General features: G+C 34.8%; 2 protein-coding genes, 3 long non-coding RNA genes and 1 other non-coding gene across 7 annotated transcripts; 2 read left to right on the top strand and 4 right to left on the bottom strand.

Moving 5' to 3' along the window:
* The first annotated feature begins 4,813 nt into the window (after nt 1-4,813).
* Trnaa-ggc lies at nt 4,814-4,888 on the top strand. The gene has a single exon. It is a non-coding gene; the product is annotated as a tRNA-Ala (tRNA).
* Nucleotides 4,889-6,211: 1,323 nt separating this feature from the next.
* Nucleotides 6,212-7,344, bottom strand: LOC124456065. The gene is made up of 2 exons (XR_006952092.1): nt 7,000-7,344; nt 6,212-6,693 (listed from the first exon to the last, which is right to left on the bottom strand). It is a non-coding gene; the product is annotated as an uncharacterized LOC124456065 (long non-coding RNA).
* Nucleotides 7,345-11,986: 4,642 nt separating this feature from the next.
* Nucleotides 11,987-12,792, top strand: LOC124456084. Its single transcript, XM_047006620.1, has 2 exons — nt 11,987-12,295; nt 12,483-12,792. Exons 1-2 carry the CDS (start codon nt 12,096-12,098, stop codon nt 12,790-12,792), a joined length of 510 nt encoding a protein of 169 aa, XP_046862576.1. The 5' UTR covers nt 11,987-12,095.
* A 902-nt stretch (nt 12,793-13,694) lies between these two features.
* On the bottom strand, nt 13,695-14,290 carry LOC124456083 (THAP domain-containing protein 2-like). Its single transcript, XM_047006619.1, has 2 exons — nt 13,933-14,290; nt 13,695-13,846 (listed from the first exon to the last, which is right to left on the bottom strand). The coding sequence occupies exons 1-2, from the start codon at nt 14,288-14,290 to the stop codon at nt 13,695-13,697; spliced, it is 510 nt and encodes a 169-aa protein (XP_046862575.1).
* Nucleotides 14,291-19,146: 4,856 nt separating this feature from the next.
* Nucleotides 19,147-20,558, bottom strand: LOC124456026. Its single transcript, XR_006952076.1, has 4 exons — nt 20,415-20,558; nt 20,175-20,297; nt 19,785-19,906; nt 19,147-19,426 (listed from the first exon to the last, which is right to left on the bottom strand). It is a non-coding gene; the product is annotated as an uncharacterized LOC124456026 (long non-coding RNA).
* A 2-nt stretch (nt 20,559-20,560) lies between these two features.
* LOC124456027 lies at nt 20,561-22,317 on the bottom strand. Of its 2 annotated transcripts, XR_006952078.1 has the most exons (5): nt 22,244-22,317; nt 21,798-21,916; nt 21,307-21,453; nt 20,965-21,170; nt 20,561-20,746 (listed from the first exon to the last, which is right to left on the bottom strand). It is a non-coding gene; the product is annotated as an uncharacterized LOC124456027 (long non-coding RNA). The 2 variants fall into 2 exon arrangements; XR_006952077.1 differs by lacking the exon at nt 20,561-20,746 and having other exon boundaries at nt 20,852-21,170.
* Nucleotides 22,318-22,926: the final 609 nt, after the last annotated feature.

Raw genomic sequence — 22,926 nt, 5'->3', positions numbered from 1 at the left:
TTATTATAATATTACACAGTCAGTTTGCACGAACAGTGGCTCACTTAATACAAGACTATTATCATTTTTGAAACAGTGTAAGATAGTGCTGTTATTTTTAATAATTATCTTTTTGCGGCATAATAGCACAAAATAGACATCTAACAAAAAGGCCCACTCGGCTAAAATCGTGGCATATTTTTTCACAAAGAGTTTTACAAAGAGTTATCATATTGCAAAGACAATAAGGTTCCAATCTTTTGCAGTGCAAAACGATATATTTGTAAAAACATCTATATTTTGTATTGCGATCTAGCGGAAGTATCTTGCTGGAAGGCGTGTCTGCTAAGAATTTGCTTTAGAAAAGTGGGGAACACGAACATTAAATGTTCTGACACTAGTGGGCCTTCTGTCAAGATATCTATTCTGTGACAATAGTAATGTAATGTATGTTAAATAACGGAGGGGTCACCAAGGTTAAATTGAAGATACGCGTGATTGCATATGCACTTTACATACTACTCGTGTTTAATTAGATGAGGAATACTGAAAGATTGACAATTGGGGGCTGGTGAGCTCGTATTCTTATACTCACCTTTAATCAATAATATAATCTAATAAAGTAGAACATGTATACATGGATATTAGCCCATATTTATCTGCCTGCTGACGTGCCTGTAGGTACAAAATATCAAGAATTTAACTAACCAAATGTCAGACTTTACTTACTTCGGTCTCGAAGTGCGACAGAGACCAAATGCCAGACTTTACTTACTAACGCGTTATCAGAGTGTGATTATAAAGTTATAGTTTAAAATGATACTTTCGTATCAACTAATAATTTAAAGACGCGAAAAGCGGAAAACTTATTCTGAAAATCATTCCTTGTCATTTATTTTATTTCATAAGTCATGAAACGGCTTAAACAATTCTGCGCAGCGTCTCGTTTGCTCTGCAAGAACCTATTTTTCCCTGCCATTCTGATCATGGGGGGGAGGGTGACACCGTGTGCACGAAGATCTACAAAAAAAAGTTTTAATAACGAATTTCACATTTTTGACGCTTTTGCTTTTCATATTTTTTATGGTATATATACTTATATACCATAAAATATATATATACAAATATATTTGGCATATTATTGAAGAAATAGCTATTGAACATATACTGAATGTACTTTTGGATGTATTGGGAGCAAGAGTTTTCGTGCAACGAACTGTTTTTTAACATTTAAAATGTCAAAGTACACTGTAAATTTTGGGGGGTAAAAATTACCCTTAAAGTTAGGAGTTAAATGAGTGCCACAGAATGCCCCGGTTTTGAAGGGTAACGTTTTATGGGGCTAACATTTATTTAAGGGTAAAATTTACTGTGGTAATATTTAGTTAGGGGTAAATTCTATTAAGTAGTGAAATTTAACAAGGGGTAAAATTTATGGGGTAAATTTTAAAAGGGTGATTTTGATAGACATGCAATTCCCCCATAAATTTGGGGTAAAAAGAATTTACACAGAATGCTGCATTTTTTAGGGCACAAATACAAAAGGTAATGCTTCAATGGGGTTAACACGAACTCTGAATCTATAATAAGAATAAAATAAAATGGATAAAAAAACAATCTCTTTATTTCAACAGAAAAGGAATGAGCGTAGCTATCTCGAGAATGGAGTGAAGGGTGGCAAATATTAAAATTGCGCGTTATTATCAATAAAAAAGATTTGATTCAAGGAAAAGTAACGAGGTTCAACATGCAAACATAACTACTCAACCATTGACAGAGTATTGGCAAACATAAATACTCTACCATTGGCAGAACATTGATAATTGGGAGGGGGGGGGATTCATATATTCATATGCTATAATTCCTAAAAGTAATTAATTTCAATGTAAAGTAGAACGGGCAAAAATGAATAATAGCGCCCCCCAATTTTCGATACTCCGCTGCCCTCGAGTACTCCCCTCAATAATTGAGCTAGCTACGCCAACATAAAACATGCGTACACCGTAACAGAAAAAATGGTCTAAATGTCCAGTGTAATGGTTTGAATGTCCACTTAATGCTTACTTTAAACTGGTAAGAGCTTTAATAAATTTTTGCAAGCTAATTCTATTGGTAGCAATGTGCTGCAACCCAACAAACGGAATTAATAAAAAGAAATACATCCTTATGATCTTGTGGATAAGCTATAGAAAATACATAGTATGTTGCATAGAGCGTAAAAAGGACTGTGTCTAAAGAAAATGAAGTTACGTCAACGAGTTGTCGTCCATGGACGCACAATAGTAGCCGGTCAGGCTTCAGTATGTTTTCACCAATAACCAAAACTCATGGATAGGTGGTGCGAGTTATTTTGTTCGGCAAATCATCATCTTCATAAAACATACACAAAAAAGAAAAGGCTTCAGTGTTTGAAAGTTGCCTCGATGAATGCACTGTATGAAAAACGTTCCTAGTAAATTAAAGAAGAACGTGGACACAAGCGTTGCATGCAATTCACTAAGAAGTCTTTATCATTGCTTACCGACAGCATTTCCATCATGCTGGGCTGTTTTCAGACGTTTTCTTGGTTAGCAAATGGACTAACAGCATCACTGAACTTGTTGTTTCAAAGTCTGTTTAAAAGTTAACACAACTTAGCATTTATAAAATGTTATATTTTCTTTATTTTTCCTTATATTGTGATAATAGATTTACCACGCGGAAAGCATATAGGGATGACAGTGTCAGTTGCATCACCTGACTTTACTCCACACAAAACCAAAACACTGATATCCGTTTCATTTAATATAAAACAGTCATTCAACTAAATAGAGAAAGTTTGGAAATCAATGCGATATTTGACATTATGATTTATGCAAGATGCACTTCACTTACTTTTGATTTTCCAATATAGAAACTGTTGCTTCTTCTACGCCGGATTTGACGAGTTTCTCCCTCAAATTTTTGTCCATCCTGCCCAAAAACAGTTTCATTTACAGAATACAATGCTATAAATGTCTTTCCAAGCTACCTAAGGTTTTCAATCAAACAAAGTAAAAAAAATAATTATAGTCGTATTTTTGAAAAACCAATGAGCAAAACCATCATTGAAATTCCCGAGAAGACAATAAATAGACATAGCTTTCCAAAGACATTATCAGACTTATAGTTTACAATGCAGGCTGCGAAACTTTTGTATAATATTTACAAGCGGAAATGACAGTTATGTAATTGGAGAACTATAAAACTAAACAATCAGACAGTATACTTACACAGACCTCTCAACCTCAAAACACATAAAATCAGGAGACTGATGCAAAAAAATCTGGTGATTGATCTACCGGCAGACAAAACCAAGTAAACACAGGTTCTGATTCAGAGACAGTCTTTTTTCAATAAACGAACACGTTTATTGCAAGGAACACACCAAAATGAATATGCATCGTTTTGAACACGTTTAACTTGATACGCACGTTCCCATTCTGTGTTGAACTTGGTTTTATATTTCGCTGCACCTCTGTCTTTTCCTTTTGTGTTTAAAACTGAACCTCTCTCTTCTTGATCGTCGGATATATATTCATTAGGTTCATCCGCAACTTCCGCCATTTTAAAAACGTGATAAAATGTGAGAGACTGGTAATGATGACGTAATTTGGAACAAGTACTCTATATATGGCCATAGTCGATAGTCCGTCATGAACTAAATAGCTGGGTAACGGTTTGTTAAATTTAACTACGGATTAGCACTGAATTGGCGCAAGAAACGCCAAAAATGAAATAATACAACAAAAAATTTGTTCTGCCAACTTGCGCCACTATTTATCGTGAGATTTTTCTGTCTTGTCGTGAGACCGTGAGATTGAACTGAAAACCGTGAGTCTCACGACAAAATCGTTAGACTTGAGAGGTCTGCTTACATTAAAATACAGATAATTTCTTACACGCTTTGAGACCACTATTAAGTTGTGGCATATTGCGTTTTATCAAAGGTGCTTCTAAGATGAGAAGTTGATTAGGATTATTATTTTTACAGCGATATAAGATTTTGGTGTTACTTGGAATCAAATTACAAGGATTGAGTGGCACGCGTGTGAGATCGGGGTCGGAATCAACGTCATGAAGTGAGAAAATGAATTAAAAGGCGAGCATAATATGAAATAAAACATAATCAGAAGCATAAACCTCCTCTAGTAGAAAATATGTTTTCCAAAAAAAAAAAACACAACCTCTGTTGCATTTGAGTTGATCAAGAGCAACAATATAGTATAAAACAAATTCCGAAGAAGCAAGACATCTTGAGACTGCAAAATATGAATCAAAACAAGACGAGAAGTAAACTGTAAATTTTCGACTTTATTTCAAACTCATCCTCAGACAGAATGATATTTAAAACCATACATACACATATATATTTACAACGCATGAAATAAGTAAACGGAAATAAGCAACAGAAATTAAATAATTAAATGAAGATATGATCTTCGCACTTTGCTGGACAATTTAAGCAATCGTCTCAGGACCTGAAAAAATCAGGTGACTCAACGGGATTCGAACCCATGACCTCTGCGGTGCCGGTGCAGTGCTCTGACCAACTGAGCTATGAAGTCACACAGTGGTGAGCAGGTCAATATTGTTGGGCTCATGTTTTCTCGTGAAAGGAATGTCGTATGAATGTTGTGGTGTTTGAAATGAAGATATGACTTTGTGACAGGTTCAGGAAAATCAGGTGACTTGATTCGAAATCAGAACTGAATGAAACACAGTGGTGAGCAGGTCACATTTTCTTTTCTCTGTCGTATGAATGTTGGAAACGAGAAAACAAGAGCCCAACAATATTGACCTGCTCACCACTGTGTGACTTCATAGCTCAGTTGGTCAGAGCACTGCACCGGCACCGCAGAGGTCATGGGTTCGAATCCCGTTGAGTCACCTGATTTTTTCAGGTCCCGAGACGATTGCTTAAATTGTCCAGCAAAGTGCGAAGATCATATCTTCATTTAATTTCAAACACTGCACTGCATAAAACATTCATAAGAAATTAAATAGTGTGACATTTACAATGAGTTGGAAGAGGTGTAGTATTTCAAAAGGATGTATTCAAACTGCCGACCCGACTGGTAGAATGAGTGTGTTATAAATTAAGAAAAGAGTAGTAATTCTTTGCTAGCCTTAAGTCCCGTGTTGAGAAAAAGTTTGTTATGTTTAATAAGTAGTGCTTCAAGAAAAGCAAGAATGTGGTAGTTGATAGATTTGGTTGAGTGAAGTATTTTATAGTTGTGGAATACAAGGTTTTCTATAAGAGAGGGAGTTTTGGGAGGTGAAGGGAGATCATTGAGTTATGAGAACTGATTTTGTAGAGTCGCCAGGAATTGAGCGTTTTCGCGCTCAGAGAAATGCTGGGCCAACTGCACTAGAAGAGAGTCTGGTTGCATGTTCTCTGAGCCGTACAGACAGGCATCTTTGTATAACCGAAATGCCAAAATGCAGCCTTTTCCATAGTACCCAAATATCTTAAATGGTTTTTAATACAAGAGGCTATTCAAGATACAAGGGAGCTCAGACTTTCAGAGTAACGAGAGCATGTATTTAGTAGTCGTTTACAACTCTTACATTACGTGGTGTTATTTAAATATATTGTAAATCAATATATATATATATATACCGTACGTCCTGTGTCCAAAAGTGCAGGAGTCACCATTTTAATATGGTGATAGCCGGGAGATACACTTTGTATATTACGCTCACTGCACGTGCGTAGTTTGAGCACTGTCGGATTGTGTAGAGAGTCCCATATGGAGACGTTTGCCGATATGCAAAGCTCACCTTATAGGTTTGAGCACTGTGATGACTCTACAATACAATCCAGACTATGTGTAACCGTACGTCCTGTGTCCCAAGTGCAGGAGTCACCATTTTAATATGGTGATAGCCGGGAGGGCACATTGCTATACACTTTGTATATTTATATATATAATATATACTTACTTTATTCAAGAAATCTTGGAGAAATGGACCATAAATGTTAATATTCCGACAAAGTGGTTTGGACTCTGTTTACGAAGAAGCATGTTTCTTTCACTCTTGCTTAATTCCGCCATGTTGATTTTAAAAAATGCGTTGCACTTGGCATTGCACCAAACACACGGAGTAGTTTTACACCCACATGTTGCATTTACACCCAAAGACGGTCATTGTAAATGTTACCATTATGTTGAGGGTAAAATTTAAACTAAGGATAGCAAAATACCCAAGATTTTAGAGTAAATATTACTCTTTAGTCAATTACCCTTCTGAAGGTAGTAAATACTACCCTAAAAAAGATCACTTTTACCCCCTAAAATTTACAGTGTAGTGACTACTAGCTACTAACAATTATTTGAAATTTCAAGTCCATTCTTGAAATGCAGCAAAGAATCTTTGAAAGTTGGCTTTGTTCGATATTGCACTATACCTACCAATATTTGATTAAAACACATCTTAAGTAAAACTAAATACGTGATAGTATGGTTTTAGAAAGATAGATTTTCCAGCTGTATGTAATGAATGTTAATGCCTTCATAACTAAGTAGTATCATTAAGATTTTCTAGGGCAACAGGATTTTCAGACATAAATTCTGAAGCTCTCTTGTGCCAAAGAGAAATGTCTTGATTATCTATCCAGTCCCCATTTTCTTTAATCGGAAGACTAAAGTCCTTCATAGACCTTACTCGCCTCGTTAGCATTCTGTTTTTATACTAAGAAAATAGACAATTAGAAAGAACTGTTAAAAGCGTTACCCATGTGATAAAATTTTATCTCTGATGTATAGACATGCTGATTATTCCTTCCATGCATGCGTTTAAGAGAACTGTGAGTTTGTTTTAAAACATAGAAGGAACAATTTTTAAGAGTGATTAATTTTTTTAGCATCTGTAACTAAATTTTATATCAGCTTCTGGAATTCACTCGCTCCAACGTTTTACTCAAAATAAACAGATTTTGATATTTTCCTGACACAAAAAATTGGAATATAAGATTTTATACAAACACTTGTAACTTACATATAACAAAGCAACGATGAAAAGCAGCATCAAAACAAACATCCCACCACCAATCCATATCAACAGCCAAACGTGATGGTGTAGTTTTGATTTAGCATCATGCTTGCATTGATCACTACCCATAGGTAAAGATGAAGAAGTTACATATTGGTTTGCTCTTTGATCGACGCTTTGCGTGGTGGTAAACGTAACTGCTGTGACTGTGTGTTCCCTACTCGTAGGCACAGTTGGAAAACTTGCGGAGGATGGTATTGTCGCCAAAATTTCTATGCTGTCTGTAAATTTGGTTGATGAAACAAATGAGCTGACAACAATGATGATTTTGGTACTTGGCCTGATTGTAGACGCAACTGCTCTGCCTTTGTGTCGAAAAAAAAAACAAAATTAAATAATCCTAAGTACCTTTTAACTTATCTCAAAAAGTCATTTCTAAGTGTGTTTATAAACACATCTTATTGCTATTCAATAATTAGTGCACATTAAAACGACGTAAAAATATCAATGAAACTAAAATAAAACTCAGAAGACAATTGTATCTATATGAAAGGTCACTTTCAGTAACATTTCACAGCCTTCATCCAACCATTTTATCAGAAAAGTTATTTTCATAAACACTATGCACTCAGCAAGTTTGGACTTTTTATGTAAAATTTCATATTATTCGCTTTATGAGATTTCTTTTTAATTAAACTGCAAAAAAATAAGTGTGCTAAAATGAAAAAAAACACGCGTGCTGACTTGCGTCCATGTATGTTAAAATAGCACAAAAAACGCAAGCCACTGTGATTATTATTCATTAAAATTTAAAAAGTCAAAGCATTGTGCATAAATCTTTCATATTGTTTATATTTTGGTTTAATATCAAGACCCAACATTATTGATAAGATATTGCTTACTTTGATTTGGTAATAACTGATCACTTTTTTATCATCTTATAAGGGCTTCCAGCATTCTTGAGCACATTTGTTGCACCTAAACATTCATCTTTCGCAATGCAGACATGAAATTCTTACAAAAAGTGGTCGATTCAGTCAAGACCAAATGAAGCAAAAGACAATCTACGTACTCTGTAGTTACAGTGACAGTAGGATCAGTCACGTAAGTATGATGCATGCATATATATTTCCTGTTTTCTTACACATGTGTCTTTTTAATTTATTCTTTGCTTTTCATTATTTTTACCTAGATATAAACATTTCATTTGTATTGATGCAATGTAAGCAATGAACATCACTTGTATTGTATATATTGCTGTTTTAACACATTTGAAAAATGTGTCGTTATTGTACGCATGTTGCCGTGTGGTTTTGACGAGAAAAATTAATACATTTTCTCGTAAGGTTTCAACACATATCATCGTGTTAATTAAACTCATATCTATCCGTGCTAATTTAACTTACGTGTGAACGTGTGGTAGAAGTGGACGAAAAAAAAACACACGCTTCTTCGTGTAATTTTAGCACATGTTTATCCGTGCAGATATAACACACGTGTTAACGTGTGGTAAAAATGGACAAAGAAAAATACGCTTTTTCGTGTAGTTTTAACACACTTATATTTTGAAGTGAAACTGTTAATACACCGAAGTACTTACAAAGGATTATACAACGGAAATAAAAGTAAAAAAGAAAAAAATTACTATTATATTTGAGCAAAGAGAATGAAGAGAACACTAAAAAAGGGACCAGGCAGGTTTTGAGCATATGTACAGCATATTAAAACGAGAAGAACGTGAAAAAATGTCCGACAAGGAACATTAGAGAAGATTTGAAATTTTTTACATTGATCAGTTTTAATAATATTTCAGTTAGTTGAGGTGAATAATAAAACAATTATTAAATTCGTTTTTTGCATGATATAAAGAATTATTCGAACCGAGGTCAATATTATCCGCCTCAGCTTTGCTTCGGCATATAACATTGACCTCGGTCTAAATAATTCTTGATATCATGCTCAACCTCATCCAATAATTGTTTATAGACAAAAAAATGATCTCCTGGTCGTGTTGGACTCACATAACGTGAAAATAAAAAGAAACGTTTAAAAATGTAATATGAAAATTCATATCAGACGTGTCAAACAATAATTCTTAACAACCATGAGAAGAATGCAATATATGGGATGAATTTATAGAATGAATACTTCCATTTGAAGTATTTATGAACAATTTATTGGATGAATTTTTGCAGTGTGCGAAGCCTTTGCATTCAAACATAAACTATCTTGCAGTCGACGCGCAATCGTCGGAAATATCTTAGTTACAAAATAATATAAAAAAATATAACAACAAAACAACAAAAAATGGAATAATAAGTGAGGTGTTTATGTAAATGTCAACCCGGTGCATGGCTACATAGAAGATCAACATGGCACGGTTATTTCGTATTCCGGGAATTGTGATGGAAATTTCCAAAGTTGTAAAAATATTTACACCAGTTTGCTGTCTTGTTCTGGTTATAAAGTATTAGTCTAATACTATTTGTCGGGTCACGCCTACATTAAAATATGTTACCTGCGTTAGAGTATAATAATATGCTCATATGTTCAAAAAAGACAACAATGAAGATGTTTTTTTTGTGTGTGTGGGGAGCATAAAGTACCTGTAGTTATTACCGTAAAACCGATTACTTCAATTCAGAATTTTTTATTCAGATATTTAGAAATTATGTCCGTTGTTGTAGGGTTTCCGCATAGTGACAGTTGACTATAGTCTATAGGTCATATGCAAGTTGATTCAACGGTTTAGTGAGCGGTGTCTAAAACATGCAATAATGTATTTGAATACAAGTTGTTGATGGCATATAGTAACGAAACTAAAACTGGTTTTAATTTCAATGACAAATGCCAGTAAATTTGTCGTTAAAATGCACGAGGTAAGTTAAAGTGGTTCTATGACGAAAACTTAACGTTAAAAAATCATCGATTTTAGCATTCAATAGTTTAAACACATATCAATTATTGCTTTTGTAAAATGTAAGCAAAAATAATAATATAACGAGGGAGTTATGAACATTTGAAATGTCTAATTTTCATGTCCGCCATTAAAATCGGCCATTTTGAATATTTGCAATCAGCAAAGGTCTGTGACGTCATAGTCTTAACACGGCAAGAAGCGCACATTGGAAAGTATACAAAGTAATACATAAACAGAGCAAAAAATGTCAAATTCATCGAGATCTAGCTCGCTCTCTGAGTCTTTGATCGAGACAAACGCATCGATTTCTTCATCGGAATTTGTGACGGCAAATTCGAACGAATCTAATTCAGAAATTTTCCATTTGCATAATATTGAACCGCTTGCTTCGCCCGATAAAATTGCTGAGTACGAAGCTACAGTCGCAGAAGAACGGCGGGTTGAAGACATGCTGCAAGATCGTTTTGATGCCCGTGTTGATGTTACTTCATGGTAAGATGTCATTCTTAGTGTGTTACTTTGATCTGAATCGTCTGCCGTTAGCTATGATAACTTTATGGAAACATACAATTTGGCCAATATTAAAGGTGTAAATGTGGCCATTGTTCGTTGGATCTTGTTGTCAACCCTCAAGAGTGCCGATGCTTCATGGAAATAGAGCAATGCCGTGGTAAAATGTATCAGTTCGAAATCGATGAAAGGAAATGCATTTTGGATCACCCTGGCTTTAACGAAGTTTGCCAGAACGAATTTGTTCTTCAAGCAGCTTCGTTACGTTTAAAGAGCAAAGGTCATCGCATGATACGGACACTTCATTTTGTATTTCCTTTAAAACCTTAGTATAAATGTATATTTTATATTAAGGTTTGCCTGGATGTATTATTGGTTCTCCCAAATTGTGAAAATTTATCATCTGCAATATGTGTAAGTATATAATAATTGCAACTTGTGCTAACCTGACGCCGCTCTCTTGACGTTGTTGGTGTTTGTGATTTCTTCCAAATAGTAGGTACGGCACCATGTTTGAGCCGTCTAGTCATACCACCCAAATGGAATAAACGCTCAAAACAATCATCCGAGAAGTGATTCGAACAAATCATAAATCGAATTTCGCGCGAAATCGAATTAAAGTTTGTGCGCTTCGTCTGAACAAATTTAACCCAAATTCTTCTCAAAGACTCGTCGTTTGAGCTTTTATGTAATGAAATGCCTGTACTTCTATCAGACTTATTACTGCAACCTTGCACGACACAGGGTGTTGAAGGCATGTAAAAAAATTGAGTTATACAACCTTTTAAATCTCTATTTGTATATAGTGTTATATTGTAAACAGCCGTGAGTTAAGACTATGACGTCACAAACACCTTCCTTCTTGAAAATTCAAATATGGCACATTTTAATGGCGGCTCTTAAAGTTCAAGTTTTATTGCTACGTAGCCCGAGCAGCATGAAATACATTGCGCTAAAATTTCGCCAGAAGACATTTTTTACATACACTATCAATCTATGAAAAAAAACGAGAGGCAAAATTTTCGTCATAGTACCACCTTAAGGAATTAACTTTCCATGATTTCAGCACGTGTGATGTCACGTGACAAGCAATCTAAGCCTGTTACTGGCCAATTTTTAACTGAGAACTAGGCGCAAGGAAAATCGTTTAAATCATGAGAATTTTTCAAGTATAATTTTGATCATATTGATGTTTAATAGAGATTTACAAAATTTACAGATTTACAATTTATGAATTAATTTCAAGAATCTACTTCATTTTATGGATATTAAATTGTGCAAGCCACCAGTGGTCAGGTCATGGTATTATCATGATTTGCATCTCTTTCTTTGGTATAAACTATGAAATGCCAAAATTTGTATTTTCAAATTCGTATTTTTCCCGTTTAGTGTTAAAGGGGAACTCCACCCAAAAATAATGTTGGTCTTAAAAGTTCCATTTTTATGCAAAGGTTACTATATTTTGAAATTTTTACATCAGCTATTTTATTTTTGACAAAATCGCGTCTTCAAGTGCGCTATTTGAGCTGTTTTGAGGCTTAGCAGAGTGGGCACAGAAAGCGTCAGCGGAAATTACTTTGACGTCATATCGTCAAACCGATTTGGAGTTGAGTTTACAACAAAGTAAAATAATAACGCACAGCCTAGCACAAAAACAAAACAATCGCTTATAATGGCTTTTTTGGAAGAACCTCGGCCTAATTCACCAATCGATAGTGAAATGGAAGACAATACAACAAACAATATTCGGCCATATCAGTTTGAGCCCGAATGGCCGGCTGATGAACACGAAGAAGCTCACCAGTTTGAGGATAACGAAGAACAGGAATTTTTGTATATTGACGATGAATCTCGGCGCGACAATCTTGAATGGTGGGTAGTAAAATGTTATATTATTCTAGACCATTGTTTCTATCTCAAAAGTACGTTTTCAGTTTTTGAAGTTGACCACGTCCACACACACATAATACTTTAGATTTTAAAGTTTTTATTGTAAGATACAATTTTTATTGAAGTGTTGACATTTACTTTTCAAGATCCTTTCTTTTAACATATTCAGGTGTCAATGTGGTAACTGCCAAATAATGGATAATAACGAGGAATGTTTATGCTGCAAAGAGATTTCCAATATTTGTGACAAAAATTTAGAGGCAGTAGAAACGAATGAGACCACCGAAGTCCCTTTGTGCATTACACAACATCCTGGTTTTGAGCCTGTTTGTCTTAACAGGTGGCTTTTACAAACAGCTTGGTACCAGTACAAGCAGCAATATGAGGTAGCATATGATGGGCCTGAAGACAAACTGTACCACCATATTGCATATAGACAGTTGGCAAGATGGTGCTGGGGTGTCTTGGACAGAGAGTGAGAGTCATCTTGCCATCATGCGCAGTTACTCGCATTAGAGAAACATTTCCTCCACCTGGCCTTGCAGAGGAACTTCAATTTGAAGGCTTTCACTATGTTGATGAATGAAGTATTTTATTATGATATAGGTATACCCATTACAATTACTTTGTATGTCAATATTAAAGTGGCATAGCCAGCTCATATATAGGTCATGCTATGCACATTTATTATTATTAATTTATTACAAAAAAATAAAAACAGATTTACAAAGAAATGATTATAAATTTGGCTTGGCTATTACACTGGTTATAATATAACTATAATTAATTACATAAATAGTTTGTGTAATGCAGTGGTGAAACTAGCTATAGCAAAAGGTTTTGCTATGTTAATATTTAAGAATGAACATTTTTTAAGTAGTACAAAAGTTGTCTTCACTGATTCAACGTCGATGAATTAATTGTTGGTGGCAACATTGATGAAAATATGTGTTCCCCTTCCAGAAATGCTTGTTGGAAATGTGGTTAAGGACAGACTTCCATTTTTCCATCAATTCTTCTGCATTCTTGTTACAACATGCAGAGCACCCCCAAGATGATTAGAAATGGACTTAATCCAATGGGTCAAGTCATCATTTCCCTTAATGTTAGCCTTCTTTGTTAGTTTTTTTGTGACAGATTTAGACAAATGCCACACATCATATTGGTGATCAATATGAGGGTGTTTGTTTTTCAACCTCTGCATCCACAGTATTCAGCATCGACAGTGTAGTTTGGACTTCCATGGCATGTAAACTCCTCACAACAAATGAACACTGTGTTGATGCATCTTTGGTTTCTGGCTTGCAATAATTAGTTGGCAAGGCTTCAGGACTGTCAGACGCACCCAAATCACAACTGTTGTTTGCTTCAGGCTCAACCACTAAGAAACATTTGTATTTGTGGAGGAATAATTAGTTGGCAATGCTTCAGGACTGTCAGACGCATCCAAATCACAACTGTTATTTGCTTCAGGCTCAACCACTAAGAAACATTTGTATTTGTGGAGGAACATTGTTCTAAAACATTTGAAAGCTGAAAATAGAAAAAATAGAAATATTTAGAATATACTTTAGGCTATAACTTTTTCTTGATTAAAATTTAACAAGAAATGCTTTTACTAACTTCCTCCTTGTCTTGATCAGCCTGACGTTTCTCTGTACGATGCTCGCTAGACAGACGCTTTTTACTGGGTTGAGGGCCAAATGAAAAGATCGATGGTACTGCATCCCGCTTCAGTCGCCTTTTTAAAGGTTGCCATGGTGTAAGTTTCTGTCTTAGGTCCGATTCAAAACAATCGGGAGCAAAGTGCTCGCTGCAAGCGTAACAGTATTGGAGAGGAGGTAGATTTTCTCTCCGTATTCTAGCAATCCATGCCTTTTGACGTGAGGGGTCTTTCGGAATAAGGTGGAAACTAACACCTGAAGATTTTGACTTCGACGAGTAATTTGTACAACCCGGAACACAACAGTTGACCATTGTCGCAGAATTCGTTTAGTTCGTCCAAATTGATCTGCACTCTGATTCTTAGTTATGGAATTTTTATTAAGAAAGAAGTACGACTTTTCTTATCAAATAACAACTCTACTGCGTAGTCTCTAATTTTACTTCTATTTATACCAATGGTTTCGTGCGTAGGAAATAAATTTTCGTCCCAAATGTGACTTAAAAAAGGGAAATTATGTACAATAATTAGGAAACTATAAGTTCATACTTTACGTCAAGGAAACTACACCTTAATTCTATGCACGAAAGGCTATTTTTACAATGGTTTTATGTAGGATTATTTTCTAACCGTAATGAGTTACACAACCATGTTTATTATTATTCAATGTTTATTAAGGGCAATAGATTGGGTTCACATCAGTGGAAACTGTTGTTAAGGTTGAATTCGGAGGACAAGCAAACGGCATTACGCACAGTTTCCACACAAAGAAACCTCCGTATTTTTTAAAAAATAATATTAATCGACATTCAAGTTCTATATGTAGTGCGGAAACTGTGCGTAATGGCCTTTATGGATGTGAAACCGTTCTATTAAAACAGAATACAAATAACCAGCTCAATATTTGCATGTAAGCTATAAAAGTTGCTTGTGTATATACCTACGAATAAAAAATTCTGACGTTTCGAAAAGAAACATTTTGTGATTAGGAGAAGCATTTTGACGCAAGTTTATTATGACTGTGCAATGACTTTACATAAAGCTTTGAGGAGCAATTGACGATATGACGTCAATACAAGCCGCTGACATATTTCTGCTCCCACGCACCAGATGCCCTAGCTGCAGCATTTCAACTCATTTTTTGTGAAAATATTGAATCAAACAAACAAAAAAATTGCCGCATATTTATTTTCACGGGACAGACAAAGTTTTAAGACCAACATTATTTTTGGGTGGAGTTCCCCTTTAAAGAAAGATAAAAAGAAGGCCCAAATTTAATGTCATTATTACTTTGAAATAAACTATTTTTATTACCTTATTCACGTTTCTTTAATATAAATTGTCACTTAATAAATGTCTCGCGTACACTCGATGCATGGATTACAATCTTATTAGTTGTAAAGATTCTTTGACAATTGACAACATAACATTGGCAATTATCTGCCATCATATCAATACACGTAAAACCTGTTCAAACACCATTTCATCAATATGAAATTTAATTAACATGGTATTTGAATGTTTTATGCAGTGCGGTGTTTGAAATTAAATGAAGATATGATCTTCGCACTTTGCTGGACAATATTGTTGGGCTCATGTTTTCTCGTGAAAGGAATGTCGTATGAATGTTTTATGCAGTGCGGTGTTTGAAATTAAATGAAGATATGATCTTCGCACTTTGCCCAACAATATTGACCTGCTCACCACTGTGTGACTTCATAGCTCAGTTGGTCAGAGCACTGCACCGGCACCGCAGAGGTCATGGGTTCGAGTCCCGTTGAGTCACCTGATTTTTTCAGGTCCTGAGACGATTGCTTAAATTGTCCAGCAAAGTGCGAAGATTATATCTTCATTTAATTTAACATGGTATTTCTTATAAAATACGCAGCAAAGAATTTCTAATACTCATTCTAATAAGTACACTTCGTCTGCTTAATTTTACATAATGTATGGGCTTGACTGACCTTTCAATAATTCTTGCTTGAGAACGAACAAGAGAATATGAAGCCAAATAGTTTTAGAGCTGGCCATTCCATACGTCTTGGTGTAACAATGCAAATATATTTTTCGATGTCGAGGGATTAATTGACTCGTTTAAGATTTGTCCATTTTCTTGCAGTGTTTTATACAAAATTCAGAAAACAAACTAATGATCACCTCTTACTATGATTATTGAGTAGACAGGATGACAATGCTTGTTGTTGGAGAAGTAAATATGTATGCAATGTATACATTGGCTTTGAAAGTCTCATATTACACGGAATTCACGGGAAGGCATGCTGTAAAGCACGGACTGTGATTTAATCTGGACTAGTACAACATGTTAGATACGTAACATATAAATTATAATCTAACTCATCATTGTTCATATTACGCGTTGATGAGCATATTTCCATCGATGAAATATGGAATCGTTGGATAAAGTATGATGAAACTGCAAGTAGAACGTAACATACAGATAACATAGAGAAATCTATTGTGTGTTTGTATGTTCTTTACGCAATTTTACTTCATAATGAACGACAGTGGCGTAGCCAGGGAAAACAGTAACTCCCGCCCACTATTGTTGCGCCAGAGGCGCGACCCCCACTAGGGGGTTCGGCGGACATACTCCACAGGAAAATTTTGAAATTTGGAGGGCGAATTATTCCTTGTACAATAAGTTATAAAAACCCGTTTTTACTAGCTGCATTCTTAATGTGTAAATCGTCGAAACTGTAACTAGTTAAAAATGTACTAAAGGTGGCTCAGTGAAACGTTACGCAGGAACAACTGTTCCCTAAAACATAATGAATCGTACTCATCACTGCCCTGAAAAACATAAGAAATTTGTAGTAGCACAAAAACAAACATAGTATACGACACTTCCTAAAATGCACAGGGAGAGATTGTCTTTACCATTCCACTAGTTAGCTTACACTTCTTTAATTTGGGCAGGTAAAGTGAGATGGCTTTTTCCTTATAGTAATGCTCAATTTTCTCAATGAAGTACCATAAGAACAAATATTAAAACGCGTACAATACCCATCATTTATAAAGAAAGGCCAGCCTCCTGGGTTTTTCTACAAATTTTTCAAACACTTCATTTTGCAACACATCTGATTCCTCTTTTGTTCAATGATATTTTTGTGAATAGATATTCTACACAAAGAGCTAAGCCGACCTTGATCCATTCTATTCCTCACATAGCTTTTTACCCTTTTCAAGCAAGAAATGTCCTCTCTACTGGAGATAAAATTTGTAGATGTATTTAAGCACCCCATTACTGCACTCTTTGTAATCGTCCTTGTCGTTGTAAATGAAGGAAACTTGACTCTCCAAAGTTTGGATGTCAAAAAGAGGACTATACTTATCTTTGAGAAGATTGAACTATGCCCTGTGGAACTATGCCCTTCCATGTAGTAAATAGTTTAGGATTTACAAGGTCTAAAAACTCGAACTGATTAATATCTTGAAATCGTTCACTTAACATGACTTTAATGGAATCAATAATCTCAAAATTAAGCTATTTGTAATTGTATCTACTATCTGCTCTGGTTGCTAGTGGACATACTTTTTCTAGTGCAGTTTGGTAAAACTCGGCGAAAGCTTGATCTGTGCGAAGTGACACAATAAACTGCTTGAAATTGTCAATCTTGCTTATGCCATAGTTAAAATGGGTTTCCCTATTTTGAAGAATGGAATACAAAATTGTGGACTGTTCTAAAATCCTGTAAAAAACACACACTAGAAAACAAAAGAGAAAGCTATCAAAATAATGCAGTAAGCCACTTATTTTACTTAATGACTCATCATCCCACCCAGCTGGTTGTTCAAGTACCCCCTCAAAAATATCTAAAAGTTTTCCATAGTTTTTGTGCAATACATTGATTAATCTAGAGCGATAATACCATCTTGTTTCACCAGGTTGTTAGGTGTGAGAAAAGCTTTTATTTTTGTGGCATTGCTTGTAAATGTGCTGAATGTACCTATACTAATGAAAAAGATTTAACAGGAGAAATTGACGAGGCTGACTGGCATAGGACCCAGTTCAATTTATGAGCTGCCCAATGAACCAATTGGGCAAAAGGAGACTCTTGTAGAACCAATGCATGAACACCATTGATATGGCCAAACATGACAGAAGCACCATCATATGTTTGCAAAACTAGTCTTTAATATCAGAACACTCACTAATTTTATCTTTGACAACTTGTGTTACTGCTGTCGCATTTCTGTTTATAGTTACATCCACAAATCTTAATTGCCTCTCTATAATTTCACTTGCTTTGTCAAACTGAGCAAAAACATTTAGCTGCTCTTTGGTGGACACATCAGATTAACCTGAACACTCATAATGTGCAATCATTTATTTCCTTTCTGATTTTATCCTCAATAATGAAATCAAGACAGCTAAAAAGATCATTTTCAATTTTTGGGGAGACTTCAGTAAATCTTCTTTCACAAACTATATCAGATTCTGCTAGTCTACTGTGCAGTCGACGCTCAAATACGGAGTCAAACTTAGCAAAACATTGGAGCAACTCTCTATAATTATCTTTGTTCAAGCTACCTTCGGACTCATCGTCACCTCTAAATGGCAACTGTTGCTTTGACAGATACAGCACTGCCTCAGTAGCAGTTTTTAAAATTTCTTGATTTGGTCTTACCTCCTCACTGTGACGCTGAATCTCATTTCTTCTAGCGAGGGACATACTACAATCAATTCGTTCACTAGCTCCATACGTTTTCCATGTGTCAAAAACAGTCAAATGCCACTTAGATTTTTCATGCTTCTTAGCATCAGAGCATCATCTAAAGCAGTCATTTTGGCGTTTTATTTACGTTGATACAACGTTCGTTATCGGTGTAGAAATTAGCCGTACAAACAGCGTTCGCTGAACGTTGAATTTCAACGTTCCCTTACGAAATGTTCACATTAGAATTTCATATACAAAATATGTGAAACCTTATGTGAAATTGAAACACTTCATATTTGAAATGATTTCATATATGAAGTAATTTCACATGTGATGCATAATAAGCCATACAGTTATAAGAACAAAACTATTTTGGTAAAAACTGCTTCTAGAGTCTATGTCTTGTATTTTAAAACAAAATTTAATCGAAATCATGATTAGTTAAGTAAGACCGGTTGTATCAAAGATGTAAAGACAAAATTTCTGAAAAGTTTTGTTAAAAATAAGATGTGTCAGTTATAATATTTGGTGTGTGGCACATAAAATATCTTTAAATGACAGGTAAATAGACTTGAATATTGACTTAACTGGCTTTGTTACAACAGGTGCAACTTATGAAATAAAACTACTTCATATTTAAAGTTCACTCATCAAGCTCAGTGTTTATTGTTTTATCGCCAATCCATCTTTTGATCTTTTATCTAATACTTCCAGCATATTGCATTCCATATCGTGTCTTTCTCAGTTCCAGGTAAAAAGAGGCTAGCATAACTTATAAATAAAAACTCATGTTATTAAATAGGTTCAGGACTTTAAAACAGCTGGTGTAAACATAGAGTTACGAAAAATGACAGATTAACATAAATATTCATTGTTTTGAGTCTTTGAGCACACTTCTAAAATACTTTTTATGACGTTGATTGTTAAACCCACCAAGCTAATAGATACATCATTTGCAAATGTATGGTTGTAAATGTTCTATATCCATAACATTTTTAGATTAAGAAATTTCCAATTAGTAGAAAAAGTTAAAAATTGTTTTAATCCAAACATATATATGACCCGATTTTTATTGACAAGTGGAAAAGAATAATAAAAATAATTTTTACATAATATTTAGACTGCTTACTCCAAATTTTCCTTGATATCATCTAGTTGGTCTTGGTTCGGAAGCTTCCATCAAATCATCTGTTGTGTGTTAAGTTTTGGAGTTGTACCTGGGTATGTACCCGGGTTGTACCTGAGTTGTACCTGTTAAGTTTTGGAGTAGTACCAATTGTACATTAATGGCTGTTGTGTTTGATTGACCGCCATCGATAAAATTGTTAAACACGGGTAAAAAAGAACTGGATATGTGTTGTGCATTGTAAATTTAAAGCAACAGTACGTTAACGTATATTAAAATAACCTCGTCCTTCGGACTCGAGCAATTTTGATAGTATTTGAAAAACTCACTCGTGCACGTTTTTCCCAAATTGTACTCGAAACCATGCTATTACATATACAAAACTAGAATTACCGATGAATCGACTAGCCCTCGTGGCTTCGACCATAGCTCCGACAACATTTGAAATTTTGAGTTTAATTAAAAATTCCTTGGGTCATGTGATTGAATGGTCCTTCGCCTCCGGGTGCTCAGTTTCTTAAACAAACACAAAAATCATCACAGATGTTTGTGAAATATTAACGAAATACTGTACTTTAGCTCAGGCATATTATTGGAATAAGACTATGATCAGATTTTTGTTGAGCAATATACCTTTGTTCAAACTAAAATTATGGAATTCCTATCTATCCTCTCCCCACTTCGTCTTAGCCTGTGCGCATTTCACATTTTCGTTGTGATGAAGAACAGCAGCTTGGTACCTAAACATACAAAAAACTTATTCAACTAAATTTGCCATTTTTTACACAATTACATTGCTTTCATTCCATGATAACTATAATGTAGCCTCTTTGGAGCTATGTGATTTGGCAGGGAATGGAATGATTCAACTCCTGATGTGATACGGTTTGTAGACAACTGCATAACATCCTTCATCACAGTCGTCTTGAATGCAACTTCAGATAGTCGAGCATATGCTTTATAATCTAAAAAAAGCTAGGTATGATTAATTCATAGTCCATGTTATTCTTTTTTTTACACTTTAAACTACACTTTACAACAATTTTTACATGCACGGATGTATAATAAATATATGAAGCCACTTAATTTTAAAATAAATCAAAACGCTCAAAACAAATTCTTAAAAAAACTAATAAGACCTCACTAGATGTATCTAGAACTCTCAGAGTATATTTATTCTTACAGCTGCTTAAATATTTCCGTTCCGCTAGTTAACCATGTTTGCAGGCTGGAATGTGTGGATCACGTGGTTAGATAGGGCTTTTCAGACAGGCTTCTCTTCTCCATTGTTAGCACACCAGTACAAATGTTTACATATAGAAGGCTTCCACTCTTTAAATAGCTCAAGTGATCTCTCCTTGCTAGCAGCAAACAATTTTTCCCCCCGACCTAATAACAATACAGCAGTTAAGCTACGCATTTATAGCCAGCTGTTTGTGAAATTTTAGCAAAACTATTCAATAATTATGGAAATTCTACACTTTGTATGTACGTTTGATACGCATATAAGCACGATTTACTTTACCCTTCATTTTAACTTGCACATATTTTTCTGAAAACATTTTCTCTTTGCCGCCCATATTACTTAAATATTCCAATCCCTCATCATGGGCTCCACAGGCTCATTAACCGAATCTGATGATGTTGAAGAAGCCACAAGTGAAGAAAGCATCTATAAAACCAAAAACAGAAATAATTAATATTTGTCACATCCGTGCTGGACAGGGTGTTATTTCAATGGTGTTCTAATCAGCAAAATGGGCATATACGAAAAAATATATAATCTACCGGCCGACGATCTAGTTTTGCATCTCTAATTTTGCCACTAGAACATACACCAACCGACACATTAGAAGAACTGCTGTTGCAGCTTCTGCCTTTCGTTTGAAAATAGTTTGGATAGCATCCAATTTGAGACGTGCTTGACTTATGTAGCAAAGGGAAGTTGCTAGAGGGTTCATGTTTTCAAGCAGTCTTTTGAAAAGTGGTCATAACAAACAACACACGATTGCCAACCTGACGATCTGTACGGCAATGGTGGACCTTGAAAGTCCTTACGAGTGCGCTGTACTTGCCGAATCCATTCTAAATATCTTCCTTTTCAGTATTTGGATTTGGTAATTTATGACGCGTTACTATAATTACAAATATTTCATGTGAACACTACTTTTTGTTGGTCTGATAAACAGATTTTCTGATCTTTTAATAGATTATTAGAGATGTTATATCCACTGAAATACTGGTGTAAAGCGTGTTGCTAAGCAGACTGACGAAATGCAATGGTGCTAAAAATGATAAAATCAAAAGTAATAAGAGCTATCGTTTTGATACATATTTTATATTATTTAGCTTTATGGTTGGTTGAATACGTATGAGTAACAACAATGATTGTTTTTTATAAAATGAATCACATGGCCACAAATATTACACAGACTAAAATAGAACTTTTAAACGTTACTTACGATTACTCGTCAAACTCAAACCACATGATGATGATGATGATGATGATGATGATGATGTTGACGATGTTGTTGATGATGATGATAATGATGATGATGATGATGTAATTGATACGATGATTCTAAAAATGGAAGAATCAAATAAGTTTCCATTTATTATGTGGTTACTTATAACAAAGTTTCTCACTGCATTTTTCAAGCTCTTTCATTATCAGAGGCCTCAACTTCAATGACTTTTATGTGAAGCTTTTGTGGTTAAATTTTTTCATGCAATACCCATACATCTTGATCCACAGGGAAAATGAAAGTTGAGCTTCATAAGGTTCAAATTCAGCTGGTTTCTTATTACATATTTTTACAGAGAAATAGCATGACACTATTACTATTTTTAGGATCGATTCCTAAACTCCTCCATATGATAGGACAAAATTCCTGGTATTCTATTCAATTCTGGCTCATCTGTTCACTACAATATGATTCAAATGTAGAAAAGCAGGCAATATCAATGCGTTACTTGCGGCGAAAATTCATTAGTCTGGAAGTCTCAACCTCTTGTATTTGGAAAATATTCAGTAGGAAATAGATCTCGTTGTATTTATATCACGTTAGAAATATATCACGTTGTATCCAAAAGTAAGTATTTTGTTGAACTTTGCTGTATTGAATTGTGGTGTCTCCTTAAGTAA

The sequence above is a fragment of the Xenia sp. Carnegie-2017 genome, unplaced genomic scaffold, assembly GCF_021976095.1.
Source record: "Xenia sp. Carnegie-2017 unplaced genomic scaffold, XeniaSp_v1 HiC_scaffold_41, whole genome shotgun sequence".
In the NCBI taxonomy this organism is placed as follows: domain Eukaryota; kingdom Metazoa; phylum Cnidaria; class Anthozoa; order Malacalcyonacea; family Xeniidae; genus Xenia; species Xenia sp. Carnegie-2017.
Note: the sequence above shows the minus strand (reverse complement) of the source record. Positions and strands in the feature narration are given on the sequence as shown.